This window comes from Xylocopa sonorina, chromosome 6 (assembly GCF_050948175.1).
Source record: "Xylocopa sonorina isolate GNS202 chromosome 6, iyXylSono1_principal, whole genome shotgun sequence".
Lineage (NCBI taxonomy): Eukaryota > Metazoa > Arthropoda > Insecta > Hymenoptera > Apidae > Xylocopa > Xylocopa sonorina.
The window spans coordinates 7302629-7325556 of NC_135198.1; the positions used below are offsets into that span (position 1 = coordinate 7302629).

Here is a 22928-nt window from a genome sequence, read left to right on the forward strand (position 1 = left end):
GAGGAAATGATAGGGGAGGATGGTCAGGTGTCGTTAAATAATGAAACAGTTAATTAACATCAATTAAATGTTTATTGAATCATTATAACAGCTGGCATACAATAAAATAAACCTTATAACTAAATTCTTACAACTTATTATAATAAATTCATTTACAATGTATGTTACAGCTAGGACTTATATCAAATCGTAGTATAATTGTATAATATAACATATAATTCGCAAGTTCCGCTTAAAAAACAGCTGATCAGTTGCTCCAGAGAATCTTGTCAACCCTGTCCTGATTCCTCGTCCAATATCCTTGCTTTATGTCCACGTAAGTAACAGGCATTGAAATCTGTACATACAATTCAATATATTAACAATTAATCATTTGTACACTATGAACATTGAATGAGAAAAGGGAGTTAATAAAAATGTGCACACTGTTACCAATAATTATCAATGGTATCCATTGTATTCGTAAAGATTTAATTACGGTTCGCGTTCCTCGATCAATTGCTCGCTTACGATCGCCACCTGCATTTTCTCGACCATCCCTTCTTCCACGCTGCATACAAGGGGGGATGAAGCAAGGTGTCTGACGTCAAGAGAGCCATCGCGCGGTGACAAGCTCACACGTTACATTCACTCGTTCGAAGATCAGGTACCGACTCGGTAACCGATTTCGCTCGCGGAGCCGCCGCGGTCTTTTTTTATCGTCGGCGGATGCGCCGCCACGATTTTCGACGCCTGTCAACGGTCTCGTTCGCAGACGGCAATCTCGACGCTGGAACAAGCCAGTCACACGGAATTACCGCACGTTCATCTTTGCCAACCGTAGCCGGGTGCCGACAGGTAACGTAAGAGCAAACCTCGCAGATATCTCCACTTCTTTCAATTATTCTACCATTTTTGTTCTCTTTTCAAGCAATTTCAGCGTGCTCCCTTCTTAGCCGCTCGTTTCATCGTTCCCTCCCTTCCGTTTTCGCGGGCTGAACTTCCGTCGTTGTTCGCGACTGGGCTTTAAATCGAGACTCCATCGCGCCCCGTTGCGATTCGTGCATTGGCGGATGTTCGAAAGCGTCGATCGTTAATTTGCCTCGATCCAACGCACATCGACAGGAGAGCAGTTTTTGATGTTTTAAAACGTTCCTCGACAATTCTGGGACACACCACTTGTTCATCGACGTTTAAGCGTAAAAATAAGCTCGATCGTTCTCTGACGTTATAATACGAACCGTCGTTTCACGGAAACCGAAGGGGGGACATGCCTTATTTTAACGTGCCACTGTATTTTTATACAGTGCGCTTATGGTGCCCGCGATTCTTCTCTCGTTGATCTCAGTGCGAGTCGAGGTAGCAGAAAAATAGTCGGACAGAAGGGAGGACGGTTGACCGTTCAGTTGCGCACTGTACACCGATATCGAAATTTCAAATAAGAGATTGATGCGACCAGGCTGAGGGCGGACTAAACGTCACGGGAACGAGATCCCTTTTGGCTCTCCTTTCCTGGCAATTTCTGTCTTTGTCGAGGTCGCCCCCTGGATAACTCGAAACGCGAAAAAGAGACGAATCGCCGTGGTGTAATGTTTCACGGCGGCGGTTCGATTAGTAAGCGAAAAAAAAAAGAAAAAGAAAAGCGACGAAGCAAAGATAAAGGCCTTAAGCCCGATAAGTGTCCCGCGATCCGATCGGATTGCCGTCCGGTTTGGCAAAAGGCGAAACGGTAGAAAAAGATATCGTTGAACCACGGTGGTCGGGGACATTAGTGGAATTGGCTTCCTTTCTTAACAAGTTCTGGTTTAAGGTGTGTGAAAATGCCGGATACTAAGGCAATTGCACAGCTGACAATCACAACGTGAGCGGTTGTTCGTTTCGCGGATCATCCGGGGGATAATGATTACAGAACAGACCTGGAGCATGATGCTGGACAGTGATGTCGCGGGCATCAATGAGTAAGTATTCCATGCCATTCTCTACCATTTTTTTTTCCGTCTTTCGCTCTCTCTCTCTGACGCGTGGCGAAAAAATACAGTACAAAGAGTAACAGAGATAAAATTAAAGACGTGGAAGTAAATGTGTTAGGTACACGTGTACCGTTGCAACGGAGGACTTTCAATTCTTTCTTTGTTTAATGCGACACATCATTAACACAATAACACTGTTCGGTAAGTTTCACGTTTTTTGCAGGTGTACCAAGACAACGTTTTTCTATTTTTTTTTCTTTTTTTCTCTTTTTCCAATAGTGCCACAGACACAGACACACACATACACAATACCTCTCGACGTGCTTACACGTGCACACTCGACACTGTCTCTTACGTGGACACACGTTTCTTCTTTTTTATTTAAACATTTTTCCTAGCTTCTTTTTTCTATGGTTTTTATTGGTACCCACGATAATGGATCGCGATGCGAGAATCGTATCTGGGTCGATAGCGTGACTTATTCGAAACGTATATGTACGTTTAAGCATCACGTATCGCTTATACATACACCAATCGCGAATACTACTTTGCAAATTCTAAGACGCTCTGTGAATGTTACCCCGATTGTTGTCTGCATACGAGCTTCTTTTTCATTCGATTATCAGAGATCTGTTTCTTAGCCGTGAACATTGGTTTCTTTTAAACACACAACTTGACTGCCTTCCTAATCACACACGAATATAATTCATTTCTCATTTCGTACCGTGGGGATTCCGTGGGTAATGCGATAAAGAGCGGGGAGCTTGTTACAGCGCGAATAGAATTGGTATCACGCAAAAATGTCGGATACAACAGCGACGTGGCTGTGTCGAAAAGCTTTCTGGGCAACAAAACTTGTTTACCTACTTATCGTGACCCGCATAAATGTTTTCCAGCTACTTTGTTCACGCGCGGCTGAAAATAATTAGGGGATCGTTACCGCGTTCGAGGAATTATCGGGTGCGATGGAAATTTCGGTAGTTTCCAAGTCGCACGATCGTGTCTCTCTAAAATGCAACACTCGTTTCGTTTCCACCGTGTATTTATAGTTCGTTCGAGTCGCCAATGGCGGGAAAAAGCGCAGCGATCCTCTAACTGCTTTGCGTCGCGCAACAAAGTCTGTACATGCTCGATGTGCATTCAGTATGTATCCGTGTGTGTCACAATCTCCTGGATGTGTTCTCGATGTTCCTTCGCGGCTACCTTCGTCCGTCGTCGGGAATTAATTCACGGCACTCTCTTTGAACGGCCGATAGGTTGAGTATTTCCCCGAGGAAACAATTATGGATCAAGGCTGTGAAGAAACTGACTTCCGAGCGGCTGGGGAGGGAAGGATTGGCGGCATGGGAGGACCGGAAGTCCAGCAACGATCCGGAAGTTCCAGACATCAAAGAAACAGCCGAGCCGACCGAGGACGCGGAGATTCCTAACGACCCGGACGTGGTTCTTGCGGAACAGCCTGTCGATGCAGAGTCCCAAGCGCAGCGAGGTCATATCACGCTTAAAATCATACATACCGGGATGGTCGGAAGCCAAATTGTTGTTTATGCTTGCTGCTGTTTGGCAACCATTGCTAGAAAATCCACGAGGTGATCCGTCATTCCATAATAAAACGGAAACGAGCGATAAAAAAGTAACATACTTTTTTGTTCTACAACGATGAATCGTTTTGACAAACGCGTCGAATATAATTGTAAGGCGTTCTCCAGGCGTCGAGTTTAATTAACTGTGGCTGGATCAGTGGGCTTGAACAGAATTTCGTTATTATTGATTTTTGTCCTGTTTTAGAGGTATAGAGTTGTACGTTGAAGAGCGTGTACGCACCGCTGAGGAGGATAGTTCTTATTTCCGACTCGTAGGCATTATGTAATCGTTGGAATAGTCGGTGGAATTGTTTCTCTTCCCTGCTGAAGCAACTACTAAAATTTGGCTTTCAAACATCCGTGTAGACATCATATTTTAACTAATTGTTCTTGGCATTAGAGGGCTCGTCTAATGAATTATTTAACGCCCAACAAGTCGCACGCGTTATTAATTTATTCTACGCGTATAACCTTCTGCTATAAATACGGCTGGATATTTTCAGATGTTTTCAAGAAGGGCGTGCTCTATAAGGGAATATTTTGTCCGTCGCTCTCGAACAGCTTCCACAGCAAACAGCTCGAGACGTCGTACCTCCACTACTCGAATCGCCAACGCCAGAAATCATTGATCATGCTCAACATCGTTGATCTTAGCTTAAAGGTAAATCCACTTGCTAAATGATCGTCGACAAACGGTTGCACGTTCGTTTCTCTGTTTCATACGACGCACCCTCGAACGCCAGATTATACTCATGGCGATATGGCTGTGGAAAAGGGACGAGAACAGCGGCGGTCTGATCGAGTCCTTGTCCTGGGCGTCTTGCTGTATGGCGGCGAACTTGGTGGTTTGCGTTCTCGGCTGGTGGCGATGTTTCTCCAACAATTACTTATATTGGGCTTCCATATTCACTTGGTTACTGATCAATTCGCAAGGTGATGCCACACAGTAACGTATACACGTTTAAACGCGTTACCTTGATTTCAGAACGGCAGGTTCTTTTCACAGTTTCATAGCGTATCCGCTGATACGTGTACGGGGACTGGAAAAAGTGTCGCACACGCCAAGAACTCTCCACTTTTCTGACGAGCTCATTTCAATTGCAAAAATTACAATTATCCATGTACGTAATATTGTCCAGTTGCAAGTTGTGCCGCGTTGCGAAAGGTTAAAGTTACCGTCGTAATATTGCAGAGAAGATCGCCAATAGAAATTGTCAATATGCTCGCGGTGTATGAACACCTTTTTCCGTCACTGTACACATATAGATACACATAACGTGCTCTTGGCAAGATTGTATCTTCGTTTACCAAATAGAGTTTTGCTCCACTGGCTCGTGCGTTGGCGGTCCAACGAATTGCTTGAATGTTCATCGAACCGTAGAGGGGAAGAGAGAGGGAGAGAGAAAGAAAAAGAGTGAGAGAATATAAACTTATATCTAAACACGGGTTACTATTGATCGGGGATCCTTCGTTCTTATTTAAAACTAATAAGAGCAATCAATTATATATCTTGATGTGAGACAAGATTGAAATGAAGAATGTTCTTCGGTTACGTGCAGGTTTTATAGGAGCCGGTCTAGATTTCTCTAGCCAACAACGTCTTATGTGGTACATTCTGTTTGTCGTGTACGCGCCGTACGCCATGCTGCCATTACCCTTGAGGTGGTGCGTCCTTGCTGGTTACGGGACAGCTTTAACTCACATGGTGATGGCGGGGATAACTTTATTACGAGATCCAACATACGTAAGAATCCATGGTCTACGGATTAAAGGGACTGGTGCGAAAATTGGTTCGTTTCGTTCCTTGAAATTTGATAATCTAGAGATCTGATAATGTTTCCCTTTCGAATCACTGACCAATTTTCGTGCACAGTGCTTCGGTTATAGAATTCGATGCCTCTTATTTCTTCACGATATTATCGTTCTCGACCGTTGTTTTCCCTAGCGCAGTCGTACGTACGCTTTGCGATTCGCAGCTTTTTCATTCCCGTCGAACTAAACGTTTAATTTTGCAATTGCAGCTGCATGATGTCACGTGCATAGTACGAATGCTAACAACCAACGTCCTTCTTTATCTTGCAATGAATCTAGCTGGCATGTACACTAAGTATTTGACAGACAGAGGACAGAGACAGGCTTTCCTCGAGACGCACAGGTCTATGGAAACCCGGCAACGAACGCAGAACGAGAACAACCGACAAGAGAAATTACTACTTTCCGGTGAGGCATACTATGAACTACGCATTCTCTTATTGGTAGCACTCGATTTCGTTGCACGTACCATCCATACACACAGAGTATACTAACTTTATTATTTCCCTAGAAATTAATTCGACAACTCTATGAATTCTCTAGCGACACTTATCATAGTCTCGTACACAACGCGCCACCTCTCTTATGGAGGAATGTAGACTGTAATCGGATAGTTTTCGAGATGAAAATTTCGCTCACTCATGTCGACGTCTACTTAAGGGTCCGCTTTAACTGCGAAATAACGTTTTATCGTTGGAGGCGTGATGAATTTTCATAGTGGGTCAAATCGATCCGAACAGTGGAGAGAAGGGCTAAACGGACACTGTTTATAAAGTGTATTCATAAATGTACAGGGAGTGTGTAATTACATATTGATGTAAATACGCCGCGACACGTATTTAGGTATATTTATACATATGTCGAACATGTCGAACGTATTATATAAAGACGCATGGGGTTGCGCCGTGAGCACGGGGTTCGTCAGCGCGTGTAACTTGCTCAGCCGAGTGTCAAAAAGGGTCACTAGACACTTTCACCCGATTGCGTCAGATATGTTTTACCGATAGCCTAGCAGTACTTTGCTTTACGTATTATCGATCTTTCGACGATTATTTGTTTAGGAAGTATCAGTAAAATACAATGGAATAAAATAAAGCGCGGAGGAATTCGTTCTCACGCTTTGATCGCTTGGACGATAGAAGGATATTATACGGTTAATTGCTTGCCACGCGGTTAACTCTGATTGGGATCATTTATAATGTCGTTTTTCATGTTTTCAGCAATGTTAAAATGTCTCATCATGTATTTTGTTATTAATTTCTCTCTGTCTGAAAGTGTGACTGGTGGATTTTGTTGTAGTTTTACCAGATTTCGTGGCTAAGGAAATGATCCGTGATATCGCTCGTGAAACAGCTCGAGGTGGAACGATCTCCTTTACACCTAATCAATTTCACAGAATATACATCCATCGCTACGAAAATGTTAGCATACTCTTTGCTGATATCAAAGGTTTCACTGGTATGTAATTTGTCCGTTTATGATAACGAATGGCACTAAGTTTTTTTTTTTCATTTCTTCTAGTAGTATTTTAATAACGTTTCACTATCTTTTTTTGCTTTGTAATTATTTACATAATTGATACGCGTTTAATCTACACTTAATCCTGCGTTATCAACGGGTACAACGTTTGATGATAACAGATTCGAACAGATTTTCATTCATAATTACAGAGAAAGATATTGTTATCGAAAATAAGAGTTAATTGATTACACGGATATTGAAGGTAGCAAAATGGTAAAAATTCCAAGTTTTTATTCCAACGCGACATTTTCTAATCCAATACCAAATTAATGACAATGTATAATTATGCTGAAAAGTTTTCACCTGTAATTTTGATTTTTATCACAAAGCTTTAGCCAGTCAGTGTAGCGCCCAAGAGCTCGTCAAAGTTTTGAATGACTTGTTCGCTCGTTTCGACAAGCTCTCCGCGGAAAATCATTGTTTGCGTATCAAGTTACTCGGGGACTGTTATTACTGCATTTGTGGACTACCGGTTGCCAGAAGCGATCATGCTCATTGTTGCGTCGAAATGGGCTTGCACATGATTAAAGCAATAAGAGATGTGCGTTATACGACCAAGGTATATCATACTATAAATATTTATGCTCGTCAAATTAATATTCTTGTATACTTTTGCATTGTACATATTAATTGTGGCCAGATAAAGAACATTTTCTAACATCTAAAACAAAAATCGCTACATAGCAGCTCGTTTTTCAATTAAACATTTAGAGTAACTTGTGAATTCATGTAATACGCATTCTTATTATGGCAATACGAGTGATAAACAGATTTATATCTAACTTGCTTTGATCAAGATAGTGTATTCGAAATTGAATAATATTTTTTAAGCGTTTATAATAATAAGTCGATCATATCTCGTGTTAGTTATTTATAGCAACACTTTTGCAATATGAACTTCCCCCTCTTAAAAACGAACTTTCATTTAGGTCGATTTAAACATGAGAATAGGCATTCACAGTGGCTCGGTGCTATGCGGGGTACTCGGACTACGAAAATGGCAATTCGACGTCTGGTCTTACGACGTGACGCTGGCTAATCATCTCGAAAGCGGAGGCATTCCAGGGTAAACGGAAATTCATTATCGTTCGCATATCGTTTAGCTTTACAGATGAAACGAATCTGTGTACCCGCCTGTATATGTAATTATAGGTGTGCGTGTGTACGATGCTCTTCTAAATATTTGCAGAATAAACAGAGCTGATTAATATTGCAGGAGGGTACATATCTCGGAGGATACCCTGAACTGTTTAAACGACGTGTACGAAGTGGAGCCAGGAAATGGAGCCGAAAGGGACAATTATTTAAAAGAGAGGAATGTGGTGACGTATCTGATCAAACAGGTGGAACCTTTAAGATCGAGGCGACGTTATTCATCGCGACCAAAGATTTGGTCGGAGGAAGACGCGAACAAAAGTAAAAAGAGCTTCAAACTAAACAACCCTTTGGCTGCGAACAGCAGCGCCCCGAATTCTTCCACGGATGACGACATTGGCTTGGACTGGACACCGGAAATACCGTTCGAAAACGTTCGTGTTCAATTGGAAACTCGTTACAGTTACAAATATCGCGTGTAGTTTCTATACAGGAAATTGTAAAGTTCCTAATATCTCATATATGGGCAATTAAGATTCGTCATGCGAGAACTGCTCGTACTTAATGATCCTTAGACGTCCAGATTGAAGTATTCGCGGACGTACACGTGAATTTAATGGGGCATTATGTTTGCACAGTTGAACACTGCGACGTCGGTTAGTAATTTGGAGTCAGAGTACCTCGAAGAAGAGAATGGTTCCGCGAAGAGTAATAAAGCTGCATCGCCGACATCGGCTGAAAAAATGAAGGCTGCGGGCCTTGAAACTGCGAGCAACAAGCGTATGAGATCGGCGAACATAAATACATGGACTTTACGATACAATGATGAAAGCTTGGAGTCGAAGGTAAAAAATCAGAAACCTGTTTTTCGCCAATTTTTTTCGTCATTGTTACGATACAGATCTTTCCCCCCTCTAAATATTTGTAGTTTGGACAATTGCGCGAGGATATGTTTAAATCCAACATGATCTGTTGTTTCGTCGTGTGGATATTCATCGCAATTTGTCAAGCAGTAATATTGCCAGAGTAAGTGAACATGTCACATATTTAGCTCTCTTATATTCACTCAAAATTATGTTATGATCTTTACCTCAACAGCTGCATCATTCTTCTGGGTTCCCTATTACTGACAACGCTTATTCTGGTAGCATCATCCATCCTGGTGATGGCTGAAGAGTTCAAAACCTTGCCCACATACTTGCAGCATGCTTCCTCGATGCTGGTACACAACAAGCAGCACAGGACTATCTTCATATGCAGTGTGATTAGTTTAATGGCTTTGACGTCGATTGTCGGTGTCTTGGCGTGTCCAACGTCGATACGACGTTATCCTGAAGCGCTGGAGCTTCAACAGCACCCGTTAACGAATCCAACGTTGCAACCAGAACGGCTGGTAGCACCTACCGTTGGTCTTGACCAGTTTATTCTGACATTTCTAGAGGCAGCTCTGCGCGACGAGCCTTCTGAAGAGCAGAAGGACGTTTCTTCTAAAGAGAACGAAACCACGGCGAGCGATACCAACGGCATTGACCTACAATTGACGAGGATCACCGACAGGACTGATCTGGCGAAAGGTCGAAGGAGAAAAGAGTTCTTCAGGTTTTATAGATATGAGCAACACCATAAACTCGCGTCTGGGAGGTATTATAGATATTTGTTCGTAATCGTAGGGATGAAGACGGGATCTCAAGGAAGATTCAGTCGACACCGGATACTGGACCTCGAGCGGAACCTCTCTACTTGATGGACTACGATGACATCGTTCTAGAGACTACTTGTGTTAGACCAGAATACATCGTGTTCACGTGGATCCTATGCTTGATTGCGTTAGCCTCGGCGTTGAAATTGTATTACTTGGTGAAAACGGCATTAGCCACGATCATCGTGACAGTATACGCCGTGCTGATCCTCGTAGTTTGCAAGGATTTCTTCTCGATACCTGACGACGAGAAAGATTCGTGAGTCGCGTTTCACGTGTTGTAAAACATTCTCAAAGTATACAATAATTAATTCAATGTCTTTAATGGTTTCAAACAATTACGTGTTCTGTATTTTCAGAACCTCGATACCACTCTCGGCACAGATGCTTACGTTTATGCTTGTATTCCTCGTGATGGTTACGTATCATGGTAGATTGGTCGAAGTAACGTCCAGATTAGATTTCCTTTGGAAACAGCAGGCTGAAAGAGAGTTAAGTGACATGATTGAATCACGGCACAATAACATGCAGTTGTTAAAGAACATTTTACCAGATCACGTGGCTCATCACTTCTTAACGCAGGACAGAGCACCAGAGGTATTGACCTCATCTTCCTAGCTCAACAGCTACATATATAATTGATTGATTAATTATATGTAAATTAATCAAGTTGTGCGTGTCGTTACAATTATTTTCTTTATGTCTTGTAGGAATTATATTCTCAGTCGCGTGACAAAGTTGGAGTGATGTTCGCTAGCGTACCAAATTTTACAGAATTCTATTCAGAGGACGTTAATAAAGGAATGGAATGCATACGTTTACTGAATGAAATTATTGGTAATTTATAAATGGTTTAGCAGCAAATCTGTATTCTAATTATTCGATTATTTCACTTTAGCCGACTTTGATGAACTTCTGGATGAAAATCGGTTTCATTGTATTGAAAAGATAAAAACGGTTGGAGCAACTTATATGGCAGCTTCTGGTCTCAATCCTTGTCAAAATGTAATCGTATACTTGTTAAAAATGTTTTGTTTCCTTAATTCATTCTTCTTGGGTTAATGCGTTGTGCATATCTTCACTGTCTTCGTTCTTCCAATACGTTAACAAACTTCATTTTTAGGACAAGAATAAAGACGACATGGAACATCTGTGCAGACTGGTGGATTACGCAGTAGCTATGCGTCTTCGTCTCGAAGATGTGAACATACACTCATTCAATAATTTTGACTTAAGAGTAGGTATCAGTTGTGGACCACTGGTGGGTGGTGTGATCGGTGCTCGAAAGCCTGTGTTCGATATTTGGGGTAACACGGTGAATTTGGCTTCTCGTATGGACTCCACTGGCGTTATGGGGAAGATACAAGTTCCGCAGGATATTGCTAGGGTAAATGCATAGTATATCACAGTTCCAGACTAACAATGGTACAATTGCAAAAGTGTCATGCTCTTTATTGTCATGCATGAACATTCTGTTACTTAATTCGTGTCGTTTAAACAGTTCTTGGAGGCAAGAGGGTATCAGACGCAGAAAAGAGGACTTATCGAAGTAAAAGGGAAAGGAACGATGGAAACGTATTTCGTGTTGGGTAAGGGGACCTTACAGCAGGAAGGCACGACTAAACATACCACAAGATGCCGAAGCCTTGCAGCGGTTGTTTATGGTGTTGTACAAGCACGTCGCAAACAAATGCGAGCACTTAGAAGGACATAAGTATCGTATTCATGTCAGTCTCTTCTTTTGGTTCGTTGGTGCCTAGTTATATACGTACAAACGGTTCACCTTCGTCAAATTAGTAGTTAACGTGTAAGGTAAGATTTGCCATGGATGATCTAATAACTCTTTGGTTTTTTAATATAGCAAAACTCTTTTTCCAAGAGTAGTACTTTATATTAAGTTACGAATTGTTATAATGTTATGTATGTTGTTACAGAAAGAACAATGTGATATTGCCTTAGAATCTGAACAATTGCTATCTAAAATATTGTTTCTTCTTATCAAACTTAAGAGTTATCAGTTAATCCATTTGAATGATTCACCTAATATTAAAGTTCAAATTACGAGGAGCACTTATAATTAACATATTATCCATTGCAGTCCCATTTTATTGGACAGTCGGTTAACATGTTAATTAAACTGTTCCGATACTATTTGCCATTAGACAGACGTAAATTATCTCTTTCTTTCATATCTATTTATTACTATTGAATTTTTCAACATACTTTTTTCTCTCGTAATAATTCTCTGTAGAAGTATAGCTTTTATTTCCATTCCGACATCCTATCGTTTAAAAATACTTCATTTTATGAATGTAAAGTAGTCGTCTAATTATTTATAAAGAACTGTAATATAATGTGACTTGGCTGTAAAATCAGTCTACAACAAAAAGATTGAGAGCATTAGATTTAAAATTTTATATGACACTACAGACTTCTTCTCTATTTTCAATTCTTATCTCTTTCATTATATTTTCGTTCTCTATTTAGTGTAATTAAAGTAAATACCTGTAAATACTAATTTGTCATATGAAGTAAGTATAAATATAATAAGCTTGAAATTATGTGCAATAATGTACGAATACGATTAGCTAAATTATAATGATATCATTGTTGGCATAATAATAAATAAGTTAACAACCAAAAAAGACCAAGAAACAATCGATTAAGGCGTGTTATCTCCGTTGTACAATGTAATAAATATGTGACAAAGGTTTTTCACATCTTTGTCGTTGAAATCAGACAAGTTTCGAGTTATTACGTTATATTAATTGTCGTCAGGAATGAAATTATCGTGCGGCGAAACAAAATCTTTTTTGGGAAAAGTCAATTTAATAATAATTGTAGGGCAGCAGCGTTCGTGTTGATAATCATAATGTACAGCACAGTCGGGCTCTCTGTGTAACTGTATATTACATTATTTATGGTAAACACAATATATTTTAATTAACCGTAATAATAATTCATGATAATAATAGTTGTAATGATAATAATAAGGCTAGCTACAGCGTGATCCCCTGTTCGAAGGGGACCACCCGATTCCAACTGTACACTTTTACAACGTACTTCATAATAATAATCTAATTATACATTAATTATAATTAGGTAATCATTACAATTTGAAACCTAATTTGAAGAATGTTTGCGACACGTAGGAGGGACCGCATGCCTTTACTTTTCGAGAAATTAATGCGAGGCTCAAGAAAAAAAGAGAAAAAAAAAGAACATTTGTTTCCTCTTTCCTTCACTTCTCACTAACACGCTTGTCGCGGTAAGAAAAGAGGGGAGGCTATACGCGCGTACATTGATTTCTCGAAAGCGAAGGTATTCTTTATTTTCCTTTCGTTCACTAACAAAGTTCTTTTCCATTCTTTTTTCCCCTTTTTTCTTCTCTCTTTAAGGTATAAAGGCACTGTACACGTAAACATACAATATATAGAAGAGCGCTATAGGCGGTCCAAGATGGTACATTTTTAAACAGTAAAACGTGCCCCGTTTAAAAATATCAATACGATCCTCTTTCTTTTCTTTCATCTTTATTGTTACGATACTACGCACTTAAAATAGGGAGCGGTTTCCTTCGATTCTAGCTGCATTGGTCAACGCTATACTCTCTTCGACGCTATTATATCTTAAACGTTAAGGAAAAATATAGATGACTATTATATTTATATATTTATATATTTATATATATATATTTATATATCAGAATGTGCAGAAACTCACGGTAACTATTTAGGAGGAAATAATTGGTCAATGCGATCAGAAGTTAAGAAAACGCTCCGGTTTAAAGGTGGGATCTATTTATCACAATTTGGCAGTGAACGTTCTCACGTTTTAAAATACAGTTTTACAAGTTTTAAGCTACGTGAATCGTCGCCAACACCATCATCGTTCCTTTCCCCCCCGCGCTCTATGGCTTGCTACGTTCCATTTTACGTTACAGACGAATTCGAAAATATTACCTCATCTTTTTTCCACTATAGTCAGTTGTTCAGAAAAAATAAATCTATTTTTTTCATTTCGTTTTAGTTCATGTCTGCTCGTTTAACCGCGGTAAGTATAGAACTTAAACTCTTCGTTGATCGTTTAGCGAAAATATGTTTTATGCCTGTTCCTTAATTTTCTGTTCTTCTTTTCCCTTCTTGGTATACGCAATTTTCTATGTGCGCCACTTCTTCCTTTGGGTACGAAGTATATTCGATTAAGGAGACTTTAGGTTCTTGAGGGGTCACTCGCTCTCTTTCTATTTCTCCTGTGGTTAATTCTCTAGCGTTTGTGCACAATACTAAATTGCATAACTTCCTAAAAACCACCAACATTACTCCTCGAGTTGTCAGTATCAAAATACAAGACTTTGAAAAATCTGCGCACGTGCAGGGCAAACAACCGAGTGATTATTACAAGAATGTAAGTATCGTACAATTCTGCTCCTACGCTGCTCGTTCTCCTCGCTTATTAAAAAAGGAAATCAAATATTTACAGTTACTTACAGTTTTCGTTAAATCGTAAGTTAAAACATCTACTATTTGAGTTCTTTTTAATCACGATCACTCTCTTCTGGCTCTCTTTTCCGCAACCGAACCTGCGCGCTATTCGTTTAAACGCATACAACGATACGCAAGTTTGAAATGATAAAATTTGATTAAACGAAAGAGAAAACATTAGAATATACACAGTAGATTGACTAGCGAACGTAAACTCTCGAACGACCAATTAAATTACAACTAAAACGCGAGTAGGGTATTCGAAAGTTTACATTAACCGGTCTACTATTTTACATAGTACACTTTCATCGAGTCTAACATCCCTTTGTATCTCTTTTTTCTTAATTTAAAAAAGTAACATTTATGCAGATTATTAAAAAAAATCTAGTACATCGCTTAGAAAAAACTGGTTTTAAATTTTATGATCATAAATAATTGATTACTTATTATTTTATCTTCTTCCGCGATGTTGGAAACAGTGTTTGTTTAAATTATAATGAAATTTTATCAACGATAATACTGCCAATTGTCTCAAGTTATATACTAGACTTCTAGATTTTTCTGCGTATAATTGTAGCATATTTCTATGAAATATGCTGAAAAAGAAGAATTAAAAAAAAAAAAAAAAGAATTCATTGTAAAGAAAACCATTTTTTCTTATCACGGGCACGCGCATTTTTACATTCAAAGATTTTTACTCTTTTCATGATTTGAGTTTATACTATCACCAATGATCATTTAAAAGAATTACTTCCCGTTCGATCGAAGATATTTCATTTACAGATAACGGTACACACAATTAACTATTAAAAGAGTGTACCCTTTCTAAAATTTTCCTTTACACAAATTATGCTACGTGCCCAGTTTTTACCTAAGAATGCAACTTTCTGTTAGCTGAAGAAGCTAAATCTTCCTAAAAATATTACAAGTAATTGCAAACAAACTTGAGCCACCGATGCTGTGAACCATTTTAGAATCAAAGCATTTTTTAAACAATGATTCGCAATGTATATAGGTAACAAAAATTTAACATATATATACACATCTAATTATAATTTTTCTTTCTCTTTTTTGTTAAGCACATTTGATTTTAGTAAAGTATATATTGGAACAGTCATTCCAACTTTCCAGATCTTCCAAAATTTGCAATTGGGCGATATTAGATATCCTCGAGATAACAATAAGATATTCTTTGCTACTTAAGTTAATATACTTAATAGATGAAATGAAGTTCTATCAATTTTTCTTAAAAGGAGAGAAACACGAATGGAATTGAAAGTTATCCTTTACTATTGCAAGAAATATGTATATATACTGTGTAACATTGGAAACGATCAGGGTAATCATCTTCTCAATTTCGAATATGAATTGTTGGTCACAGCAAAACATGTGTAGCGGTGCGCAAAGTGCCGTTTTCAGTTTGCTCGTTACTAACTATCAAAGCTCTTGAGCCGTTCTGTTTCGTTTCGTTTCACGTTACCTAATCTTATCCTTTACATTTAAATATATATTTATACATAATTTATTAGTCGTTAGTCAAAGTTGTCAAGTCAGTTCGAAATATTGGCAGAACACGCCGTAATTCCCGACTGCCAATATTACATATGCGTTGAGATCATTTGAGTGCATGGATTAAAATACTCTTGGACACGAGCTTTCTGAACCCGTACGATCGTCGATAATGATCATTGATGGCGGGCTTAACACGTCCTGAAACTAGCATTATACACGGCCATTGCTTTATATAATGTAGAAATATATATATATGTATATACATATATACGTAACCATATTGCAATCGAATGGCGCAACGTTGAGATTGGTCGCGCTTAGATATAAAAGAAATGCGGTTGTCGTTTGTCATCAAACTAACTCCGATGGAACTAGCATTTCCTAGGATTTTCAAAAATACATCGTTCTTCGATGATCTTACTACGACCTGGTACGTACTATCTACCGTTTTCTGCTTTTTTTTTGTTTCTCTTCATTTTCTCTCTCTTTCTCTCCCTCTCTCTCACGCGTTTGTGAAAATACATCTTTTTTCGGCGGAACGAGAATTGCATTACTTATATATTTGTGGTAGGTATGAATCTTTCTTTTTTCTTGTGTTTTCTGGCACGTACATTTGGCGTTTATTAAACACCAATTGCGAATTGACGAGAGTGAGTTGAAAGGTACCGTTCTCCTTTACTGCTTTAAGATACGATCATCTACCGTTAGTCATTATACAACCAGCGTTTCCCAATTTCTCTTGGACGTTCCTCTGGCTTTCGTACATCACCTTCAGATCCTCAAAAATTGTCCTAATATTCTACGATAACTGTTAACTTAAATAACATTTGAAATAAAATATTTACTTCTAAAATTTTGTCCATTGAATGAATTATGTGGGCTACCTAGAGAATAAATTTCTACGATTTCCTTTCCAACTAATAAATATCTTCACCTTGATCTAGATAGATGATTCTTCTTTTGTTACGTTTCTGAGACTGGACAAAACAAACGGAGAAACGCCGTTCTATAAGCTGTACGCAGCACGTTACCAACCTTCCGTTCTAAACACGAAAGTTGGTATATTTTTTTAGGAATTGCTACTACAAACGGTATGTTATTTACTGTACAAATACTTTAGAGCCGCAATGATACAATGATTGATTTATTTGAAGCAAGATGTCATCGCCGCAAATGCCATCGTACCGTTTCACTGTTTTCTATTTATTTATCGTTTACAAACTATCGTAATAAATATCGTGACAAATAATCTGATCACCAATTGATTTTAAATTTGTTCAAATGATCAATGTCGCGTTAACGCAAACACACCTAATGTGTTAATTTAATACTGATTTAATTAAAAGAAAGCCTCGTGATCGTGCTCTTAACGAGTTTCAAAATCAATCTCATTAAATTATTTGGGATATGAGGACGCACCGATCGCTGCATTAAAAAAACTGAACTGTAATCGGCAGTAGGACATTCGAAGCAATGCAAATATCTCTGAATTTCATAAAAATCAATAATCGTTTCGATACGCTTGTATAAAAAAGAAAATGTACAAGAATGTTTTGAGCAGCTTTGCAATACTTAACAATCGTATCTTAATCCATAACAATAATTAACGACAGCTTATCTCTCATCACTTTGGACTAAGTGTAACCCTTCGATATATTCACGATTGGCAGTGAACATTTCCGTGATGTTTTAACGCGTATGAAAACTTCTTTTTCTCTATTTCATCGTCGATTAATAATTGTTTACGTGAATTTCGAAACAGGCGATTCATGGACGCGAGCAATAAAGAGAAAAGACATTTTCTGCTATTCGTGACGAAAATGGATACTAAATGCCCGTTTTGCAGTCACTCGGCATGCCATGAAACTGATAAGAAACGCGGTCATAATTGATAAGTGTGTGTTTAGCGTGTCTCTCGTAGCGTAGTTTTCTCACGGCTATGAAATCAAAGGATTACGGATGGCGATATCGTGTTTAATTTACAAGTAAAACACAGTCTTCTCTCGTTTACTTAGCTTCGATTTTCTATACCCGAGAGCTAGATCATAGTTTTACGGATTCTCATTTCCAATTCAATAGAAAATTGCTCGAATACAAGTTTCGCCTCGTACAAATAGCGTCAACTAATTGTCAGAATATTTAAAAATTTTCAACTGCTTCGCGTTAACAAATAATATTGTGCGTACCTTAAAATTAGTATGAAAAAAGATATTCGTGTAACATATAAAATTTTCTAACCTTTATTACTTTTTCTTCGCATAGTAGCTCTCAGGTACTTGAATAATGCTTATTGTTATTCGTTTCGAACACAGAATTTGTAACTATCCAAGTCACTGTAAAGTGCCTAGGAAGTCCAAATATCTGTGTTGCATATACTCTCAGGAGCATTGGCTAGACTGAGCAGACGAGGGAGTTGTTAGAGAGGTATGTAAAGTGAATCCATCATACACGTCCATCAAATCGCGCATTCTATACTCTTCTAAACAAACGAATCCTTCCAACGATGGAGACTGTTTTCGTGCACAATCCATACAATGCACCACGTGTCGTTTCTCTTGTTCCCTTATGAACAAGATGTTAAACACTTCAATCTGAAAAAGATTAAAATTCATCATCCCAATCGCTGCTACACTCATCATACTTTTACATTGTTTGTTCTTTTGACATAAAAATGATTAACTTTGTGCAAAAATTTGTTTACCTCGCATTGGCCGCAGTAATGCGATGCTTCGTTCTTTCCTCGCCCGTGAAACCGAACTTCGACACCTTTACTTTTCACAAACTCTAATATTAAGCAGCACTGTCTCATTGTCCTTAACAGGCAATTTTTAATTAATTCAAACAGTCTGGGATCTGACACTTTAATATTCCTTGCCAAGTTCCAAGACAGGTGTACCATTGGTACTATAGATTTGAACGATTGGAGTTTATTCCATTCATAACGCTCGATTGCCAGTTGATATTGACGAGCGGTCAGCGGACCAACATTCCATGCGATGTTATTACACCACCCAACCGCTTGAACCCAATGCACACAACCTAAGGGAACAACCACCTAATTTTACCTACGTCCAATTGTGACCCTGGTGTAATTACACGGAGATTACTTACCTGCATTAACCCACACGAGATCACCTGGCCTTTGTAGAAACCTATAAACGGGAATATTCTCTTCGTATAAGTCCTCTAAAGAAGGCCACCAGCTACCATGAAGGTAGTTGATATTGTTTCGCTCGCAAAGAGAGCAGATTACGCCCCAGTATGCATCAGGCACTGCAAACCACTCGCAATCTCCTGGTCCGATGTTAATATTAATTGAACAAAAATTATTGTTCTCCTGGTGACCAGGCGTTCTACTACCTGGCACCTGCAGAAAAGAAATGAAAACGTTTATTAATACGCCGCGGTTTTCAACAGGGCAATTACGATTACGATAATAATAAGAGGTATGCATTATTTAGCTTACCTTCATATACAATTGAACAGTGTTCATGCCTAAAATAACATGGCCAACATGGCTGAGCATATTTCCGGCAGACACGACTCTGGCGAACGCCGGCAGTTTCATCAGCTCCTGCAGCTGCGGCTTCCACTTCCTCTCGTCCGATAAATCTACATTGGTCCCAAATCGCAACATCTTCGAGCCAGGTCGACCCGCCAAACCAAAAGCGTTCTTCTTCCGCCTAACAGCGCCTGTGCTATCCTTCGAGTCTGAATCGGACAGATTCGAGGGATGGATGCCTTGAGCTTTTTCCCTCTCCTCCTTCAAGCTCTCTTGAAAGCTGGAGGCCTGATATTGCGCGTATTTCGCGATGGTCGTGTGACTTCTATGGCTGATGCAGCCCCAAACTTTTCTGCCCATCACAGGATCCCAGTTCTCGTCGCTGGTCTGCTGCATCTGCGTCCGCACCTCGATACCGTGATCGGGATTCGCCTCCACCAAGGTTTTCGTCGAGAACAATCCCAAGTCCAACTTCAAAGCGGCCGCCAGGCCGCGGATCACAGCTATCGGGTGTTTCAGGCAGAACTCCTGAAGTTGCGGGCTAAACGCGTCCTTCTTATTCTCTAAATACACGCTAGGCGTCGGGGGTAGGAGTTGTTCCTTGGTTAGCCTTTGATTCGGTGGGTCAGGCGGTGCCGGTGGGGGTGAACGATCGCTCAGTATCGAACAGTTCGGCACACCCTTTAACCCTTGCCCTTTACACGCCTCGACGACGTTCTTTGAGTCCATTTCTATGCTGAGCTCTTGCTCCGGTTGCGATTCGCACAGACTTTCAAGTTTGAGCACAGGCTCGACCCGCGCGACTGACTCGATTTTATTTGTACTCGACGTCGCTTCGCACTTTACTGTCTCGACCGCGGGAGTCGGTGGTTTCGCGTTACTCTTCTCGTACGCGTCGAGCTTCGACGTGGACGACGGCTGGCTATCCTCCACCTTCTCTAGTTTAACCTCTTTGATCTTCTCTGTGCTCTCCTCTAGATTCGACGGTGAGAACGGACCTGAGCTGAGAGTGCCATTGTTCATAATACTTGGCGCCTCTTCCTTCACGTCTAAATCCTCCGAGCCGAAATGCTTCAGCAGATCCTCCGCCAGCGACGTTGCGATATCCTTCTGCGACAACAGAGCCTGTAACTCCTGATCCGTCACGCCCAGGTCTTTGTTCCCCGCGGAACCTTCCGGGTAATTGCTCGTCGTCGACGATATCTGGGTGTAACCCTGCGCAGCGTACTGATTAGGCTGATATTGGTTGTATTGGCCGGATGTTAGTTGTCTCTGGGGATAACTGGGATCAGAGGCGGATTTGTAAGGCATTCCAGGCGTCTGGCTGTTCCCAGTCGCTGCTGTGTTGTAGCCGACGTTGGAGTCTGAGAATCCTGTTTGCAATGCGACGGTCCCACCTTGCTGCAACTGTTATGGAGATACATAGTGGATATAAGTATACAGTAAACTGTAAATCATTAGATGATTAAAGCGTGAATCTTTTAAACGGTTAAATTATATTTAACCACCGCGAGAAGTTCAGCAGAGTTAATTCTTTATTGCGAGTATAGGGTATCAAAACGCTACTGCACCGGTTGCTGAGGTATGCCATAGTTCTTGATCACACCAGGTTGTCCCAACTGCGCATGGTTATAGCCGGCGGGATAACCGGGTTGCCCCGGCCTTAAACCTCTCTGAGCGGCCTGCTGCTGCTGCAACCTAATTTGGTGTTGTTGCATACATCTGTGCTGTTGCTGCAACTGTACAAGCAGACCTTGCTGTTGTGGCGATAAGTTCCCGTGATTGTGTTGAAGAAACTGTAGCATCTGCAGTTGGTGAGATGTGAGATAAAATGGCGGTGGTCGTTGCTGTGTACCTGGAGAGATTGGTTCTTCTCCTGGCTGCAAATATCATTCATTGTACTTCACATATTCACTACCAATGCACAGTGTTCAACACGTCCACTGTCCAGGCTTTTAACGTTATTTATTTGTAACTGGCCACAAACCCAAGGATTGAAGCTAGACTTTGATTTGCAATTTCTAATTAACTGGGGCGTTGTTGTAGAAAGAAGATTAAAAAAGAAAGAGGAAAATATATCCTACAAAGTAGTACCGATTGTCTCTCAAATGTAATCGGACAAGAATGAAGCCACAGCATCGCACGTGATGCTCGGAAAAGTGAACACATTAACTGATTTTGGAAATAAAAAAAAAATTGTACCTTAAATCTTTTTATGTTAAGATTTTGCCCCTGTCCCTGGGGATAAGGTGGTGGTGGCCCAGAGGGAGTGGTACCATACTTGTAACCTGGACCAGTGGGCGGTTGTTGTTGTTGTTGCTGCCTGCTGGACATCTCAGCGCTAATGGGCAAGTTCCAAGCCTCTTCTATAGACGGCAATTGCCGTCTCCTTGACGGAAACAGAAACGTTACGCGTTAAACAAGACCAATGCACAGGCATACTTGTCACACCGTGTCCCTTCTCTGTTATTTTCCCGTGGGTATGCGAGTCGCCCGTGTGGCCCGAAACGACACCGCCATTTATCTGCGTCCCAAAAGTGTTAGAACACCACAGGACGTGGAACGAAGCAAAATTTGCTGGGGAAGAACTAGACGCACACAGATGATAACGTTCAACTAACTTACTTGGTGGCGACTGAAGGCATTGGTGGTTGGCTTAGGTGACTTTGCAGGAAGTTGATCCGCTGTTGAAGCGATGGGTTCATCGGGGTGTTACCACCAGACTTGGCACCACCCAGGCCCGCGAGTGAGCCCGTGCAATTTGGTGTGTTGTTATTACCCCTACAAAAAATCGAAGTCATCCGTTACTACACGATGTTTTTACTGCTATGGACAGGTGAGCTTTCATTTCCTCCCCTTCTCTTTTTCTTCTATTTTTATTATCTTTTTTTTTGCTCAAATCTTTTCTTTTTTTTCCTTGAACGCTAACCTGTCCTCGACTTACTCAGTTTGCTCGTAACATGAACCTGAGCTGCGCTGCCATTCGGCAGGACGCTTGTGCTATGCAGCACGCAACTACGTGAGAGGTACAATGAACACAGTAAATAACACAATATGCGAGAAGAACGTAGAGAGATCGGTGGCTGTGGTTCGTTTCGAACAGATTCAGATCGAATATGAAATACTTCCCGTACAAACTGGATGGGTATCGAGGTTGATGTTACAATTGGGCGATATACGCTAATAACGGGCCAAAAGGGATGGACGGTAACAGTGAACGATAGAAGGGCGTTTCTGTTTTATTTGAATTTAGAGCACATGTACATCGATAATACAGGTACAGCGGATTTGTAATCGCAGCGAGCGACGAAAGTACAAAAGTTGGGATCCAAAAGAGGTACACGTTCGAGAATTGAAGCGGATGATCGTGGAAAGAAGACAGCTACGAGTACCTCGCGATACAAGCGGTTACGTTTTGCGTTGGACACAGCATTGTTCCCGGAACACCGCGGATAGCGACGCGACGATACGAATTATCATCGCGCGGACGGGTCCTCGCGTTTACTTTACCTGGATGCGTTGACGTAACAAGCTAGAGCGTCTTTCGGCTGACTAACGCTTTCGTACAAAATGCCCAGATTAGTCCACGCAGCCGAGTGTGATTTGTCTAATTGTACCGCGCATATGTAGGCTTGCAGCGCGTCCATAGGCTGATTCTGCTGCTGGTATAGAACGCCTATGCTACACCAAGTGTCGGCGTTTCCCTCTGATTTTTCCACCGAATTTCTGCAATCAAAGCAACGCCCATCAGTTATCTGAACGTCTCGAAAA

The 22928-nt window shown here is 40.5% G+C and overlaps 2 protein-coding genes across 7 annotated transcripts in view; one reads left to right on the top strand and one right to left on the bottom strand.

The window, feature by feature from the left end:
• Positions 1-605: 605 nt before the first annotated feature.
• Positions 606-12881, top strand: Adcy8 (adenylyl cyclase 78C). 4 transcript variants are annotated; one of them, XM_076897393.1, is made up of 20 exons: positions 606-837; positions 1889-1937; positions 3206-3438; positions 4036-4193; positions 4276-4465; positions 5092-5276; positions 5554-5752; positions 6644-6802; positions 7195-7424; positions 7795-7931; positions 8082-8394; positions 8599-8805; positions 8889-8986; positions 9059-9559; positions 9631-9918; positions 10019-10256; positions 10370-10496; positions 10558-10664; positions 10783-11046; positions 11161-12881. In XM_076897393.1, exons 2-20 carry the CDS (start codon positions 1903-1905, stop codon positions 11371-11373), a joined length of 3882 nt encoding a protein of 1293 aa, XP_076753508.1. In that variant the 5' UTR covers positions 606-837; positions 1889-1902; the 3' UTR covers positions 11374-12881. The 4 variants fall into 4 exon arrangements, with proteins under 4 accessions (XP_076753508.1, XP_076753507.1, XP_076753511.1 ...); XM_076897392.1 differs by having other exon boundaries at positions 607-837; positions 1790-1937; XM_076897396.1 differs by lacking the exons at positions 5092-5276; positions 5554-5752 and having other exon boundaries at positions 609-837; positions 1790-1937.
• Positions 12882-16235: 3354 nt separating this feature from the next.
• Utx (Utx histone demethylase) overlaps positions 16236-22928 on the bottom strand; it is a 76482-nt gene continuing 69789 nt past the window's right edge. For all 3 annotated transcript variants that reach the window (XM_076897378.1, XM_076897380.1, XM_076897379.1), the window contains 8 exons: positions 22668-22883; positions 21783-21938; positions 21360-21546; positions 20729-21037; positions 19122-20564; positions 18767-19022; positions 18357-18694; positions 16236-18246 (listed from right to left, as the gene is read on the bottom strand). In XM_076897378.1, the coding sequence (XP_076753493.1) occupies positions 18034-18246; positions 18357-18694; positions 18767-19022; positions 19122-20564; positions 20729-21037; positions 21360-21546; positions 21783-21938; positions 22668-22883 (3118 nt within the window). In that variant the 3' untranslated portion in view covers positions 16236-18033. The remainder of the gene's footprint in view (positions 18247-18356; positions 18695-18766; positions 19023-19121; positions 20565-20728; positions 21038-21359; positions 21547-21782; positions 21939-22667; positions 22884-22928) is intronic.

Bases quoted from the DNA above. Each gene is read 5' to 3' on its own strand.
- Adcy8 (XM_076897392.1), top strand. From the start codon at position 1,879: ATGATTACAGAACAGACCTGGAGCATGATGCTGGACAGTGATGTCGCG. The intron at 1,938-3,205 runs GTAAGTATTCCA...AACGGCCGATAG, and splicing joins GATGTCGCGGGCATCAATGA to GTTGAGTATTTCCCCGAGGA. The intron at 10,257-10,369 runs GTATTGACCTCA...TATGTCTTGTAG, and splicing joins CGCAGGACAGAGCACCAGAG to GAATTATATTCTCAGTCGCG.